The sequence below is a fragment of the Anolis sagrei genome, chromosome 1 (assembly GCF_037176765.1).
Source record: "Anolis sagrei isolate rAnoSag1 chromosome 1, rAnoSag1.mat, whole genome shotgun sequence".
Classification (NCBI taxonomy): domain Eukaryota; kingdom Metazoa; phylum Chordata; class Lepidosauria; order Squamata; family Dactyloidae; genus Anolis; species Anolis sagrei.
In genome coordinates, this window is record NC_090021.1 from 230176265 (window position 1) to 230193144 (window position 16880).

General features: G+C 44.5%; 2 protein-coding genes across 2 annotated transcripts in view; one reads left to right on the forward strand and one right to left on the reverse strand.

Annotated features, from left to right (window-relative positions):
- Nucleotides 1-702, reverse strand: part of TTLL4 (tubulin tyrosine ligase like 4) — a 46430-nt gene extending 45728 nt beyond the window's left edge. Inside the window, exon 1 of the mRNA XM_060773166.2 lies at nucleotides 486-702. The gene's annotated coding sequence lies outside the window, so the exon portion shown is untranslated. The remainder of the gene's footprint in view (nucleotides 1-485) is intronic.
- Nucleotides 703-886: 184 nt separating this feature from the next.
- On the forward strand, nucleotides 887-14961 carry ZFAND2B (zinc finger AN1-type containing 2B). Its single transcript, XM_060773180.2, has 10 exons — nucleotides 887-1088; nucleotides 2218-2326; nucleotides 5831-5925; nucleotides 6389-6520; nucleotides 7334-7485; nucleotides 7908-8012; nucleotides 9780-9852; nucleotides 10452-10528; nucleotides 11060-11144; nucleotides 13695-14961. Exons 2-10 carry the CDS (start codon nucleotides 2272-2274, stop codon nucleotides 13731-13733), a joined length of 813 nt encoding a protein of 270 aa, XP_060629163.2. The 5' UTR covers nucleotides 887-1088; nucleotides 2218-2271; the 3' UTR covers nucleotides 13734-14961.
- Nucleotides 14962-16880: the final 1919 nt, after the last annotated feature.

Here is a 16880-nt window from a genome sequence, read left to right on the forward strand (position 1 = left end):
ATGACGATTACCAGTAGCAGCTACATTTCTCACCCTCGGCTTATACTCGGGTCAATACGAAGGTAAGAGAAAGGCGGGGTATAAATAGGGCAAATAAATAAAATAAAATAAAATAAACGTTAGCCTGGAGAGGCACCCGCACTCTTTGGCAGAGAAGGCTAAAGACTTTGTCAAACTACAACTCCCAGGATTGAGAGTTGTATTGAGCCACGGCAGTTCAAGTGGGGCCAAGCTGCATTCATTCTGCAGTGTACACGCGGCCCTAAAGATGGCATGCCGGCAGAACACGCGGAGTTGAGAAGAACACAAGCCAAAGAAGGCCGAGCATAAAAGCGGGAAAACAACTCCAGCCAGGCGGGGTTTGTCCTACTCTCGAGGGAAAGGACCCAAAGCCCCCCGCTCTCCCGTTCCCTTCCCTTCCCGCCGCCTGAGGCTCCCCTTGAGGGCGGTGGTGGTGCCGAGCAGCCCCTTCCTTGTGTGCTTACCGGCTCCGGGGCGGGCGGTGGCTCGGCCCCCTCCGGCCCAACCCGATCCGCCCGTCGTTACCATGGGTACACTTCCGGCCGAGGCCGAGAACGCCGCGCGCAGAGGCTTCCAGCGCTAAAGGGAACGAGACGCGCCGGCGGAATCCCTTGCCAACGCCCGGCACGAGGCGAAAGCCGGAGCGAGGCGCCCAAGGACTCCAATGACCGTCATGCACCGCGCCATGCCGGCTCTCGCTTCTCTCCCCGGCGCCGGAAATTCAAAGGCAGGATTGCGCACGCGCGGCGCGCGGGACTTCATTCCCCAGCAAGGGTAAACCGAGTCCCTTCTTTTCGAGGACTGGCATTGGCTGGGACACTCGACGGGGCGGCTCTCTTCGGGCCTAGTCTCGAACGCCATGTTTCTTTTGGACTTCAACTCCCAGAAGTCCCAGCCAGGTTGGCCAACTGTGAGGAATTCTGGGAGCTGAAGTCTAAAAACTTGGTTGGGAGGAGCTTGCGGGATGACGTCATCGGCCCCCAGCGCGGAAGTGGGGCGAGGTGGAAACAGCCCAGGAGGCTTCGTCGTTTGCAGCAGAGGAGGCGGAGCCTGGTTCCTTCTGGAGGGTAAACGTGTCCCCCTTCGCTCCCTCCCCGGGGCCCTTCCCTTCCCATTTCCCCCCTTCCCAGGGGCTCCCCCTTCGGCCAGGAGCGCCTTCCTCCCTTCTTTTGGCCCTTCCTTCTTTATAAATACTTGCTTTGCTTTGCTTTGCAAACTGGATATTGCTGCTCTCTCTGTGTGTATGTACACACGCATATTGTAGACTGTGTCCCATTGTTTTTGTGGCACATTTGATAGCACTATATGAATAACCTTTATAATAACAGTAATAATTAGTAGTGATAATAATAATTTATCCTATACTTTCTAAGCCACAGAAGAGGGATCAGGTCTCAGCTACGATCCTGCCCCGCAACAACAGCACCCCTCCTTCCTTCTCACTCTTCCCTTCTTCCTTCCTTCTTTTCCTCCTTTCTCCCTCCCTCCCTCCCTCCCCTCTCTCCTTTCATTCTTCCTTCCTTTTTTCCATCCTTCCTTCTTTTCCTCATTTCTCTCTCTCCCTTCTTTCTCTCCTTCCATGTTTCTTTCATTTCCTTCCTCCTTTTCCTCTTTTTTCTCTCTCCCTTCTTTCTCTCGTTCCATGTTTCCTTACTTTCCTTATCTCCTTCCTTCTTTTCCTCATGTCTCTCACTCTCTCCCTTCTTTTTCTCCCATGTTTCCTTTTCTTCCTTCCTTTCCTCCTTCCTGCCTTCTTTTCCTCTTTTTTCTCTCCTTCTCTCTCCCTTCTCTCTCCCCTTTCATTCTTCCTTTTCTTCCCTCCTTCCTTCCTTCTTTTCCTCTTTTTTCTCTCTCCCTCCCCCTTCTTTCTCTCCTTCCATGTTTCCTTCCTTTCCTCTTTCCTTCCTTTTCCTCTTCTCTCTCCCCCATTTCTTTCCTTTCATTCTTCCTTTTCTTCCTTCCTTTCCTTCCTTCTTTTCCTCTTTTCTCTCTCTCTCTCCTTTCTTTCCTTTCATTCTTACTTTTCTTCCTTCCCTCCTTCTGCCTTCTTTTCCTCTTTTCTTTCTCTCTCCCTTCTTTCTCTCCTTCCATGCATCCTTCCTTTTTCCCCCTTCCCTTCCTTCTTCCTTCCTTCTCCCATCCTTCCTTCCCGCCTCCCTCTACTGACAATTCTATTTCTTGCTTTCCTCCCTGCAGGTGGGTTTTTTTGCTGCTCCACCTGTTCTTGGGTCCAGCCTGCCATCCAGTACCATGGAGTTTCCAGATCTAGGCGCCCACTGCTCACAGCCGTCCTGCAAACGCCTCGGTGAGAGCCAGATTTTGGCCTCGATGCTGTGTCTGTGCACCTTGCTTGCTTGTCTCCCCTCCCTGAAGAGATGCTTACTTGATGAAACAGGCAGCAAACAAAAGTCCTCTAAAGAGGCGTGGGAGTGCTCAGCCTTTTGTTTCCAGGAGTGTCTTGGAGTTCATCTACACTGTAGAATTACTGCAGTTTGACACCAACAAGTGCTCTGGCTCGATACAATGGAATCTTGGGAGTTTCTAGTTTGGTGAGGCACCAGAACTATTTGGCAGAGAAGGCTGAAGAGCTTGTAAAACTACATCTCCCATGATTCCATAGCACTGAGTCATGGCAGTTAAAGGGGTGTCAAAGTGCACTATTTCTATAACTTAGAGGCTTCTTTGGAGGATGGAGAGAATAAGGGTTTTTAATTTTGTGTCTCTTGCGCAAGGAGTAGCATGTGGTGGTTTTTAGCAGTTTGTAGTACAGGGCATGGGAGCCTGGCTTTCCTGGTGTATGTGGTGAGAGCTTGTGCTATAGCTCATGAAGAGCGATGTAGCAGATCTGTGTTTGTTTCCATACATGTCCTTTTCAACCAAGGAATTTGCTCTCAAGTTGATTATAAGAGAGTGAAACTTTGCAAAGAGGCAGATTTCGGCATGTGTAGAAACTGTAGGTAAGATGGTACAGACTAAATCTCTTACCTGAAATGTTTTGGATTTTTGGAATACTTGTATTTGCATACCTGTACATGTTGATATATCTTGGAGGTGGGACTCAAGTCTAAATGCTAAAATCACCTATCTGCTGCAATCTAGCACAATCTTTCACCCAGCACCACACCAGAGTCCAGTTTATTAAAGAAAGTAGATAAAAAGGGAGAAAGGGACCGTTCCAAAAGGGTCAGTAGAATGGAAAATACAAAATAGCAAAAATGACAAGGAACATAAAGCCAAGGAAACCAAAATCCACAGCAGTACGCCAAACAGGAACTTTTCCAAGGGAAACTCCAAGGAAACAGAGGCATAGACAAGAACAAGAAACTTGAGAATACTTGAACCAAGAACTTGAGAGCAGACACAGGAAAACAGCCTCCTACAGCAACGTTGTCTCCTCTGAAAGGCCTGAAAACTACCCACTAATTTAAGCCTTCCAAATCACCCATAACATCTTTCCTCACACACCTTGATCTCTTCGCAGCCTTATCTCTGAGAAAATCTCGTTTGCTGACACCCTGTGTTCTCAGGTCTAATCTAAGTTCCTTTAAAACCTCCCCATCAGCCTAAGGCCATGAAACTGGTACTTTCATTTCCCCCTGTTGCCTGGGAATGAGCTGAAAAATCCAAAACGTCAGCTTGGAGAATCCAAAGCACCAGCCTCATCTTCCTGCAATTCCCTCTGATCACTCACAGACCCATCATCCCCCTCATCCTCTGAACATTCAGAAAAATCCTCTGATGCTTATAAGATTAAAACAGTATTTTTCTTATACACCTTAGGCACATAGCCCAATTATTTTAATAATAATTTTGTGTATAAAACCAAGTTGGTGTACATTGAGCCATCAGAAAACAAAGGTGTCACTATCTCAGCAAGGCTTGTGTACAGTTTTGGACATTGGATATTTTGAAATACCAGATAAGAGCTGCTCAATGTGTACTTAGATCATTAGAATTCCAATTAGTTCAAGGGCATCTCATTTCTTTCTCAGCTGCCTTTAAACATTGTTACACTATGGAAATTGACACAAATATCCTTGGAAGGGCTTCCTAAGTGGATTCTATGGTGTAATGTGCCTATTACTGTCCAGATGTGTTGCTCTTCAAATAACGTGTCATGTGATGGCTGTGGCACATGGTTTTGGGGTTCTTCATCAATGCTGTAAGGATTGTCTTGTTGTGTTGCCTTACATTGTTTTAGAATGATAACAAGGGAGCAGAGAATTCTTTACAGTGGTGCATCTTGTTGAAAGTCTGACATTCACAGTTGCTTTGATGTTTATGGTAATGGCATAAGATAAACTCCCAGAAAAAAAATGGGATCATGGCATAACTTTTTTATTTTTAAATTTGTCGTCTTTAGACACATCGATAAGGTATATCATTGCCCAGATGTTTGTTTAGCCTATGTAATGAAACAGATCAAGTTAGCATCAGATGGCTCCACATTAAGAACATGATACTGAAGCTTATACAAAATTTGAAAATATTTTTGTTTGGTGTGCTTCATAATGAAGTCCATTCCAATAACATAATACCTTTGATGACAAAGTTGTCAAGAACTTGGTAGTATGGCAGGTTGTAACCAATATCTTGATCCTTCTCAGGATCTCATAGAATCATAGAGTTGGAAGAGACCTTGTGGGCCATCCAGTCCAATCTCCTGTCAAGAAGGAGGACAATCGCATTCAAAGCACCCCCAACAGATGGCCACCCAGCCTCTGTTTAAACGCCTCCATAGAAGGAGCCTCCACCAAACTTCAGGGTAGAGAGTTCCACTGCTGAACAGCTCTCACAGTTGGGAAGTTCTTCCAAATGTTCAGGTGGAATCTCCTTTCTTGTAGTTTGAAGCCATTGTCTGCATCCTAATCTCCAAGGCAGCAGAAAACAAGCTTGCTCCCTCCTCCCTGTAACTTCCCCTCACATATTTATACATGGCTATCATCTCCCCTCTCAGTCTTCTCTTCTGCAGGCTAAACATGCCCAGCTCTTTAAGCAGCTCCTCATAGGGCTTGTTCTCCAGACCCTTGATCATTTTAGCTGCCCTCCTCTGGACATATTCCAGCTTGTCAATATCTCTCTTCAGTTGTAGTGCCCAGAATTGGACACAACTGAATACAAATTATGAGTTTGTATTTAATTCCAAGCTTATACTTTTAATGAAGAAAGTCTCACTATTTGTAAGATCAAAGAACATAGAGATTCACATGCATCAATATATATAAAGAGCAGAGAGCTATCAACATGAAAAGATATGGGAGTGGTTAGCATTTCAGAACATTTTCCTGGATTGGGCAATCTTTTCCCTAAACACCACAATGTTTACAAACTCAGCCATCTGCTGTGTTATAGTTGTGTTTCTTGATAACCACAAAGTACTTTTTCCCCCAGGAAAAAAATCTCTTAATTTAAAGTCCCAAAGAGAAATTGTTCCATGATCTGGTTGTTACGTACTTCTTATTGAAATCCTATAGTGAGGAATATTAGGTAAATAGCCTGGATCTCTTTTTCAGCTCATTATCTCTGATATGAATCTGATTTAGAGATGTGAACATTCAGGAAATAAAATAAGATGAATGAGGTATTATCTTCCTTTCTCTCTCTCCCACCCCAATATCTTCCCATCTCTGTTTATAATCAGTAATTATTGCCATGGCACTGTTCACTTCTTTTCTTACATATTCCTGAAAGGGCATGTGCCCTTAAAGAAAAAGTAAAACATGTGGTGTTCTACTCTTATGGTGTGCAGTAGAATACTTGAATTGTCTGCTGTTTTCCTTTTCATTGTCCTGTCTTTTCCTGCCCACAGACTTTCTCCCTCTTAAATGTGATGCCTGTGAACAACTATTCTGCACAGACCATGTTGCCTATGCCCATCACAATTGCACTTCAGCTTACAAGAAGGTAAGTGATCTGATGGAAGGCAAAAAAGAACCTGCATAGAGATGGATGAGCTTGGGAGATGGTAGCGGGGTATAAATAAAGTTTATTATTATTATTATTATTATTATTATTATTATTTCCTCTAGTGACCCATAGATTTTAAGCATCATCCCTGTGTTCTAAGATTAAGAAAGAAATGAAGTGTGTACGGGAAGAGTTTATGTATATGGATTCTGAAATATGAATGAGACTTCTCTCATTCATATTTCAGAATCCATATACATAAACTCTTCCCGTACTCTTCAGTCTGTATATCCATTGAGATCGGGGAAGGGAAATAGTTTGAGTCCTCTAGCTAATGCCAGATATGGATTTGGGGTTAAAAATGTTAGGAGGTAGGGACATGTTGTTCAGGTGGATCTGTGTGTAAATTGAATCCAGATGTTGGGCATTGCAGCCAGCTCTCCCTCTGTTATCCCTCCAGGATGTGCAGGTGCCTGTGTGCCCACTCTGCAGCACCCCCATCCCTGTGAAGCGAGGAGAGATGCCTGATATTGTTGTGGGAGCGCACATTGACCAGGACTGCAAATCAGACCCAGCCCAGCGTAAGCGCAAGGTAGGAAATGAGTTGCCCTCTATAATGCCTTTGGTGGGAAGCTCAGCTCTCTGATACTGAGGAAGGAAAATGCAACAACATGTCATTTCCAGGAACCTCTGGAATAGAATCCATAAGCAGGGGAGTGAAGAGGGGCATCTCATTTCCCATTATATTGTATAAGCCCAGTTTTATACTTTATCCCATTTTGAAATATTGAAATGTGTCTTCTAAGGCTGAGTTACCTTCAAGAAGCACTTTGAAATCAAATATACAAGTGTTTTGTTCCCATCCTTTTCCCTTTGGTTTTGCCCAACGTTGGGAGGTAGCCTTTGAGAACTTAAAATGAATTTGGCCTTTTGGCTAAAAGAGATTTCTCACCCTTGACTTAGCAGAGGGGCAGGAATGACATAACTTTCAATATTCTTTACCATTCACTACACCGGTTATGACTGCAAGGATTTGTAATCCAATGATTATGTTGAATAACAGATTATTCCCATTTTTGGATTAATGTGTCTATTGAATTTGACTGGAGAGCACTTAAAGAGCTAGGTTTCATAGGAGACACCAGTCACAATTTAATGGCATCAGTCATGACTAGATTTAGAATTGTGTCTGGCCCAAAATGTACTGCAAACAACCAGTTCTGAAGAGCAAACTTAAGTGAATTAAATCAAAGAGTTGTTTCTTCATCTGTTCAAGCCTTTCAGTTGAGGGGATTCTTAATTGCTTGCATTTATTGTGACACAAAGCATACATGTCCTGGTTGGTCCCCAACATGCAAACTGCCCTTTCAACCATGACCGGTCTCAACCATGTCTGTCTGTCTAGATCTTCACCAACAAGTGTCAGCGGCCTGGCTGCAAGCAACGGGAGATGATGAAGGTTCTCTGTGACCAGTGTCAGGGCAACTTCTGTCTCAAGCACCGACACCCACTGGATCATGACTGCAGCGGGGCCGGGCAGTCACTGTCTAAAGCCGGGTAAAGACAGGGCTGGGGGTGCCCTGGGCAAAACTGTGTGTGGGCAGACAGACCTTGCAAATCTGGCGCACGTCCGTCTTTAGTGTGGGATGTCTGTGCAAGGGAACTTACTTTCCTCCCTGTCCTTTGCTATTCTGGGATTTCTGTCAAAAGTATTCTGGGACTGGAGTGTGATGCCTGCTGTGCATCCTATGTCCTCAAGATGTCTGCCATTTGTGCTCAATCAGCTGCCTGTGTTTACAGTTCTGATTACTTGAGGCTGAAGGGCATCAAATAACACAAGCCATTGCTGAGGCTGACGTGTAGCAATGAAGAACAGAGTGCTGAGTGGATTCTTGTTTGTCACAGAAAAAGGGAGTGGGGTAACTTGGTGCAGTGATGTAGGCGGTGCTCTTTCTGATTGTTGTGCCTCCCTCTGCTAGGAATGCTGCAATTGCCAGGGCTCAAAAGTCTGCCAAAGCATCTACAAACACTACATCCAACAACGAAGCCATGAGATCCACTGCAAATCTTCCAACCTCTAGCAGGTACACCAATAACAACTTTATTTTTCTACCCCACCTCCATTTCCCCGAAGGGACTCGGGGCGACTTACATGGAGCCAACCCCAAGGCAACATACCATTAAAAACAGTACAATAACAAGTTAAAATAGCATAAAACAGATTATTTGGATAGTTCTCTACTTTTCTTCTCTTTCTAACAGCTGCAGGCTTGACAAGGTGCTGAAGGGGCTGCAGTCTCTGTCGCCTTCTCTCTTTCTCATCCTAAAATCATTTGCAGGAAGAATGAAAAATTCACTAGGATACCCTTGGGGACTGAAGGACATTATAGGGTGGGCCTTGGTGTTCTCCTGGTTGATTACCTTTCTTTGTACAGGCAATGACATCATCCTTCCTTACTTCTGTCTACACCAGTGGTTCCCAACCTGTGGTCTGTGGATCATTAGTGGTCTGCAAGAACGAAAATATGGTCCACAGCCTCACCATTAGTACACTGTTGCCTTGGAACCACATGGCAATGAGAGTGACTCATCTCACAAAACCCTCTTATAGTGCCGAGGCAATGGGGATGTCAGGAGGGGAGAGGCTAGCTACCCATGAAAGATTACTACTACCACATCGGCTCTAGATTATTAAATATGGTTTTTTGTGGGTGAGCGGATGGCGACTACTGGATGGCATATGTTCTGTATCAGAAACTAGAGCTGATGTGGTCTATCCAATGCAATTTTCTGAATAAGCACCCCAACTAACCAAAAAGTTGACCAGAAACTGATTCAGAACTCTTTTGGGACTAATGTTGGAGAGTGGTCCCTGGTCAAGTGGTTCTTGGTCAAAAAAAGGTTGGGAACCACTGGTCTGCACAGAGAAAGGCTAGGAAGACGTTTCCCTGCCTTTTTTGGCCTAGAAATAGAACATTCTTTTTCATCAAGAAAGCCTTCTTTTATCTTCCAGTGGTAGAAGAAAATTGCTATTTTCTCAGAGGTAGAAACTGGGAGAGGAGTAGAGGTTGGATTTCAGGGATGTGAACTGGATAGGGAATACTCGTGGGCCAGATTCACCATCCCTAATGAACAGCTGCTCCAATAATACCCTTGATCCTAATGAACCCCAATAGCACCAGGCTAGTTCTCAAATACCATATTTCTTCCATTCTAAGATGGGGCCGATTGTAAGATGCGCACTAATTTCAGTACCATTAACATAAAAAGCTTTATTTATATCTATTAAAAAGCAACCATAATTCTAAGATGTAGCCCATTTTTAGATATGTTTATATGGGGGGAAGTAGCCCTCTGGTAGTGCAGCAGTTTAAGCCAATGAGCTGCTGAACTTGCTGACCAAAAGGTTGGTGGTTCGAATCTGGGGAGCAGGGTGAGCTCCTGCTCTTAGCCCCATTCCCTGCCAACCTAGTAGTTTGAGAGCATGCAGATGTGAGTAGATCAATAGGTACCACTTCTGCAGGAACGTAACAGTACTCCATGCAGTCATTCTGGCCACATGGAGGCGTCTACAGACAGCACTGGTTCTTCAGTTTAGAAATGGAGAGGAACACTACCCTACAGAGTCAGACATGACTAGACTTAATGTCAAGGGAAAACCTTTACCTTATATGGGGGAAAGTGCATCTAAAATTGAAGAAATACAGTAAGTCCCAGGTCAGGCTATTACTTTCTTTCTCTCCTTCAGACACAAAAAAATCAAAACCTCCTTGAGCCTGCCAATGGTTTTTCTCTTGCAAATGTTTATGCTTCAAAAACTGTACCAATTGATTTTCTGATCTTGCCTACAGGGCTGCTGAGGTGGCTGTAGCACCTCAGCCCCAGAGCATAGTGCCACCGGTGGTTGCCCTCCAGAATGGATTGGTAAGTGCTGGTCCACAAGCTGAGCGTTAACATCATTAGTAATAGATGGTTCCCTTTGTCATCATAAGCATGCTCCTCTCTTTCCGATTGCTTTTTGTTAGGGCAGAGAAGTAGGAACAGAGAAGAAAAGTAGGGCCACCTTCTGCTTTCTTGGAAAGCCAGTTCCAATCCAGCAACCTTTCCATAATGCTGTAGGACAAGCATCTTTAAACTGTGGCCCCAGTACATGCAAATCTAGTTTTGTACGCTGTATGGTAGTGTGCGTATTGTAGGGCCTCCTCTTGTTTTTGAGCAATTTCTTCTGCCTCTTTAAAAAATAAACCCTTCCAACTGAGCCATCTGGATTCTGTCGGAATCCAGAGTTTGAGGCTGCATCTTGGTATTTTGACCTGTTTCCCCCGCTAACTGCAAACTCCCAATACATGCAAATTTATTTTTATACAAAACAGATGATTTCGCATAATTTTTGACGGCCTGCAGCTGTGACGGAACCAAAACCCAGTCCCACTTTGTTAGAACATGCCCTGCCAGTGGAAGGAAAAACTGTGGCAGTTGGCCTCTCCAGTACAGGTTAATTCTGGTTTTGTTTCTCATTTCAGAGTGAGGAGGAAGCATTGCAGCGGGCGTTGGAGATGTCCTTGGCAGAGGTGGTGCCCTCCCAACCACAGCCCCACAGGTACAGCACAGTGACAAAAAAAATCTGCGTGACTTAAACCGGTGACTGTTGATTGTTGAATGTTTTATACTGTTTTCATACTGTTTTATATTGTTCTATTGTTATTTAAATTGCATATTTATATTTTTGGTTGTGGGCACCATGGGGTGCCGTTTTGTTAGCTGCCCTGAGTCCCTTTGTGGAAGTCAAGATAGGACGGGATAAAAATGTCCGAAATAAACAAACAAATAAATAAACCTGTAGTGCTGGAACAGCTGCAACCATATTGGAGGATCAATAGGCTGTTCCCAGTCCAGTACAAGTCTGTTGACATCAAATCCGGGTCTCTTGATTTTGTTGGGGTGAACCTTCAAACACTCTGTGCTGGTGAAGCATTAGATATCCTGATGTGTTTAAGCCACCTTAAGATCAGTGGGTGGGATATGATCTCTGTCTTGGCATGAATGTACTGTAAAATTGTTTGGTGCAGGGCAGAGAGCTGTATATGTATGTTGCACATCCAGCTCATACATGCGTACTTCCTGTTTGCAGCACCCAGGAGGAAGAAGATCTAGCATTGGCTCAGGCCATTTCAGCTAGTGAGGAGGAATACCGTCAACGGTTGCAGCAACAGCAAGTGAGCAACTTGAGCTATTCTTTTCCTGTCCTTCAGTTCATGCTCTTCGTTGGCTGGTAAAGAGTAAGAGGAGAGCGGATTGGTCTGTATCTTAACAGAGTTATCCAGAGCCAGGCCCCTATCTGGGGACCACACTAGAGCACTAGAGCAACCAAATTACAGAGCCTAGTTTCTAGGTTTAGTAACCTGCAAAATATATATATATATATACAAAAGCTCAAGCAAATTCACATCACAGGTACTCAGAACAAAGCTCATGTTAAAATAAATATGTCAGACTTTCAATCTTGGTGCCATAAAATTCTTTCTTGATGTGCTGAAACAGGCTGATATATCACACTTCCAAAAACTGCCATAGTGCCAGTTAAATTGGCCTTTAGAACTCTTATCTTCTTCTCAAGTCGGGATGACAGAAGGATGGAACTTCTTCTTCTTCTTCTTCTTATTATTATTATTATTATTATTATTATTATATTTATATTTATACTTATAGTAAAGGTAAAGGTTTTCCCCCTGACATTAAGTCCAGTCGTGTCCGACTCTAGGGGTTGGTGCTCATCTTCATTTCTAAGTCGAAGATTGTCTATAGACACCTCCAAGGTCATATGGTCAGCATGACTGCATGGAGCGCTGTTAACTTCCTGCCAGAGTGGTACTTACTCATCTGTTCACAGTTGCATGCTTTCAAACTGCTAGCTTGGCAGAAGCTGGGGCTAACAGCGGGAGCTCAGCCCGCTCCCCGGATTCAAACCAGTGACCTTTCAGTCTGCAAGTTCAACAGCTCAGCGGTTTAATCCACTACACCACCGGGAGCTCCATATTTATTTATACCCTGCTTGATCTGTCCCTAAGGAGACTCAAAACAGCTTAACATAAAAGCAACACCACACAGTTTAAAATATACAAATATGCAAACATTAAAACAGAATTAAATATAAGCAGTATTAAAAATCGAGTTAAAAAGCATGAAAACATATTCAAAGTTAACAACCAAAGCATCCCCTCAATTGATCTTAAACACCTTCTTCTGTAAAAGCCTGCCTGAATAACAAGGTTTTAGACTGTTGCCAGAAGGATAACAGGGAGGGGGGCATTCTAGCTTCCCTGGGAAGAAGAGAGTTCCAGAATCGCAGGGCAGCCACCAAGAAGAAAGGCCTGCTTCCTCGTTCCCACCGATCGAGCTTGAGATGGAGGTGGGTCTGAGAGAAGGGCCTCTCCTGAAGATCTCAGGGTCCAGGCAGGTTCATACAAGGGGATGCAGTCAACCAAATAGCCTGGACTTGAACCATCTAGGGCTTTAAAGGTCATAACCAGCACTTTGAATTGTGCCCAGAAACAGATTGGCAGCTAGTTGAGCTGCTGTAACAAAGGAGGTTGTCTGCCCCCTGCAGGCAGCCCCAGTTAGCAACCTGTCTGCAGCTCTTTGGACCAACTGAAGGTTCAGAGCACTCTTCAGAGGCAGCCCCACGTTGAGTAATCTAGACGGGATGTAACTAAGGCATGGACTATCGCAGTCAGAACTGGCTTCTTCTGAGATGGGCACAGATGGCACACAAGTTCTGTGGAAAGGCCTTCCTGGCCACCACCGATACCTGGGCCTCCAGGTTCAATGCCAAGTCCAGGAGGAAACCCAAACTTTTTTTTAAATTGTGTCAGAAGCGACTTGAGATATTGCAAGTTGCTTCTAGTGTGAGAGAATTGGCCATCTAAAAGGATGTTGCCCAGGGGATGCCCAGATATGTTACCACCTTGTGGGAGGTTTCTCTCATGTCCCCACATGGGAAGCTGGAACTGACAGACAGGAGCTCACCCTGCTCCGCGGATTCAAACCATGGACCTTCAGGTCAGAAGTTCATTCGACACCAGGGCTTAAGCCATTGCATCACCACAGCTCCTAGCCCCAAATTGCGAACCTGTTTCTTCAGGGGTAGTGTAACCCCTCCCCCCCCAATCCAGCACAGGCTGGATCTTTATTCCCTGATCTACCTTCTGACTGACCAGAAGCACCTCTGTCTCATCTGGATTAAGTTTTAACTTTGTCTCCTTGCAATCCTTTCTTCTATATAAAACAGGATGTGGCCTAAGGAGGATTTGTGACCTCCTTAGATGCAAATATGGAGCTGGGCATGATAGGTTTTATTTAGTTTTTAATTAGTTTTTTTTCTTTTAATCATTACATGTAGCCTGCCCATTGTCACTGTGATTATGTTTATTGTAATTTTATATTGCTATGCATTCACATGTTTTATGTAATTATGATGTTGTTGTTTATTGTCTGTTTTCGGTTTGCATTTTTGGTTTTATTTGCTGTAATTTGTTGTTTGGGCTTGGCCTCATGTAAGCCGCCTTGAGTCCCCATCAAGAAGATAATGGCGGGGTATAAATAAAGATGATGATGATGATGATGATGATTAGTGTAGGTTAAGTGTATATGGAGTTGGTTTTTTTTAAAGCATGATCAGTTATGAGTGTAAAATCAACTCCACCTCAAAGATGGAAGAATGGACTCCCATTTCTTGTTGTTCTTATACCCTTATGTTTGCACCCTAGGCTCGGAGCACAAAACCATCAAACTGCTGCCTATCCTGAGCAGAAGAAGAAGCCTGGGAACGACGTCTGGCCACAGTGGTTGTCCCTCTGTTCCTGCCAGGGTTGCCTCCCTCTGCTGCTCCCTCAGGGCTACTGACAATGAACCAAAGGCTGAATCCCTGCCTGGCCACTGTAGAGTGTCTCTTTGCCATGCAGCCCTTCTCTCTCTGCACTGTGACCACGTACACCTCTGGGACAGTTGGTCGCATTTCCTCTGGGGATGAAGCAAGGATAGACCTGAGTTGGCAGTCCCAATCTCTCCACCAAAACTGCATCTAGCACAAGTCGCACCAACGGGAGGAGGTGGACTAGCAGGCAACATTGGCATCAGTTGAGATTAATCTCAAAGAGTTGTAGTAGGGCAGGGGGGAATTCCTATAACCAAATGGACTTTGAGGCTCATTGCCGTCTCTTTATTTATCTTATTTAGCAGTCCCACAGCTTGACAGTAGGTGGTGCTAAATGATTTCAGAGTAAGGATTTCCCCTTCCTCAGATTCCAGGTTGTGTTAGGTGTCCTTGGGCTGCTCCTAGCTACGCATTCAAGTGAAGTAGATGTCTTCCAAAAACTACTGTAGCATTTCCCTTTGTGAAGTGCTGACATGGCAGTGGTTGCTGTCAGGTAATGCAGCGTGAGAAGTCCTCCAGACAAGTGGGATCCTCCAGACGGTCACAGGACCCCAAAGGGGTTGCCTCTGAGCCCAGTTCTAAGTCCTCCTTCCTCTGTTGATGGAGGGTGGGAGTGAGGGCCAAATCTGCCTCTGCTTTCCATTTGACGAATGCCATTTCTGCTCTCTCCTTGCCAGAACTCGGATGTTTAATTCCTCCTCTTGGAAAGTCTGCCAAAGATCAGCCTAGAAGCGATCAGCAGCCAAGCAGTTACCCTGTAGTGCTAGAGAGGTCCCCATTCAGTAGAAGGCCAGCTGCTTTAGATTGCATGTTGAAAAGCTGCCCAGCCCCAGGTGGCATTCATACCTCAGGGACCACTTGGATGTCTTGTCTTCTGATGCATGCACTGGTCAGGCGGCACTCTTCTTCCAGGTGCAGCCTTTCTGGCCTTGGGCTTCCATGCTCTGCAGCACCTCCAGTCTCTCCCTCCGCAGGGGCCATTTCACTGTCTAACATTCTGTGCCTTTGCATTATCACCTAGACAGGGTAAGAGAGGAGAGGTCATGACAGGGCCATGTGGGAAATCTGGTGGCAACCAATAAACTCACAGACAACGGTGACTTGCTTTGTTTTCATTTGGGTTGTGGGCATATACATTCATCAGTCCTGGAAAGAAGAATTGCATGAGAGTCCTCTGAGAGTGTAAGAGTTTGTTTTTTTCTATTACGCAACAAGAGTTAACATACACTGTCCAAGAACAACATGTCTGAAGAGATGGCCTGGATCGGGGTAGAGAATGGCAAAGCAATTGAAGTCACCAATAAAACTTTTTGACTTGGTTGCTGTGAGTTTTCCAGGCTGTATGGCCATGTTCCAGAAGCATTCACTCCTGATGTTTCACCTGCATCTATGGCAGGCATCCTCAGAGGTTGTGAGGTATAGTGGAAGCTACGCAAGGGAGGTTTATATATCGGTGGAAGGTCCAGAATGGGAGAAAGAAACAATCAGGGCCAGCTAAGGATTCCCCCAGGCAGGAATCAGCCAGGCCTTGAAGCTGCAAGTCTTTGCAGTGCTATTCAAGGTTATTGATTGCAATATTCACACTTGCCTTCATCAGAAAAGAGTTCTTTCTCCCACCCTGGACATTCCACTGATATATAAACCTCACTTGCCTAGTTTCCCACAGACCTCACGACCTCTGAAGATGCCTGCCCTAGATGTGGGTGAAACCCACAAAACCCTATACGTTTCCAGCCCAGTTTCCCTGTCTGAACATATTCTCCCCTATGAACCATCAAGAGTATTAAGATCATCTGGAGAGGCCCTGCTCTCGGTCCTGCCACCTTCGCAGGCGTGTCTGGTGGGAAAGAGAGACAGGGCCTTTTCTGTGGTGGCTCCTCAGCTATGGAATTCACTCCCAAATGAAATTAGATCTGCCCCCTCCCTCCTGACCTTTAGGAAGCTAGTGAAAACTTGGCTGTGCAACAAAGCTTTTGTGGACGATGTCTGAGACCGGCAATCGACCAAATTTACTGACCACAATATATGACTGAATATATGGACTGAGTTGGACATGATTTTATCTTGGTGAACAGCTGTTATGTAATTTATCCTATATGTATTGATTAATTTTAATGTTGATGTATGATATTTTAGATTTTAGTGTTAGCATTGAATCTTTGCTATCAGCCGGTCTGAGTCCCTCTACAGAGGTAGAGAAGATCGGGATGTAAAAGTTTTAAATAAACGTCAGGAGAGAATGCTTCTGGAACATGGCCATACAGTCTAGAAAACTCACAGCAACCCAGTGATTCCGGCCATGAAAGCCTTCAACAATACATCAATGTATTTGACTGAATCTGATTTTACATTTTGAAATACATACAGTTCTGTAATGAGTTTTGTGCTAATTAAGTGATAAAACAGTATAGCACAGTATAATGGTTTGCAAGTAAAGAGAACATTTTGATACCTCAGAAGCTTAGTTTGAAAACTAAGGGGAGGAATCAAAAATCCAATTTAGTTAATCCTTTTTTCTTATTTCAACATGCTTAATAAACCTTATCTGAACATATTAAATAATTTGTGAACAGGAGGCAGCACTTAATGACTGGGGCCACTACGTGGTCAAGATATTCTGATTAGCTCTGAATTTGAATCACGTCCTTCTTTTGTTCAAGCGTCTGATAAAGAGTAGACGAATTCAGAGTTACAAAAATGATAAAGCATGACAGGTTGTGTTCATTATACCCCAATATATTACAGAATGTTCTGGGTGGGAGAAAAAAAATAAAAGGAGTGGGTTGGGGAGAGCTGGGATGGGAAAACAAAAAAGTACTGTGGCATGGCAATGCTATCTGGTAATAGAGCAAGTGTGTTCAGGGATATGGTCCTATCAGCTGTTAGTTGTGGCATAGCTAGGACATTTGTATAGGGAGCATCCATTTCCTTGGATGGAAACAGTCCTGAACAACTTTAGACTGTAAATTCAGTACAGCTGCCCGCAATATAGGGCCAAATGCAAGGGATTCAAGTTTGC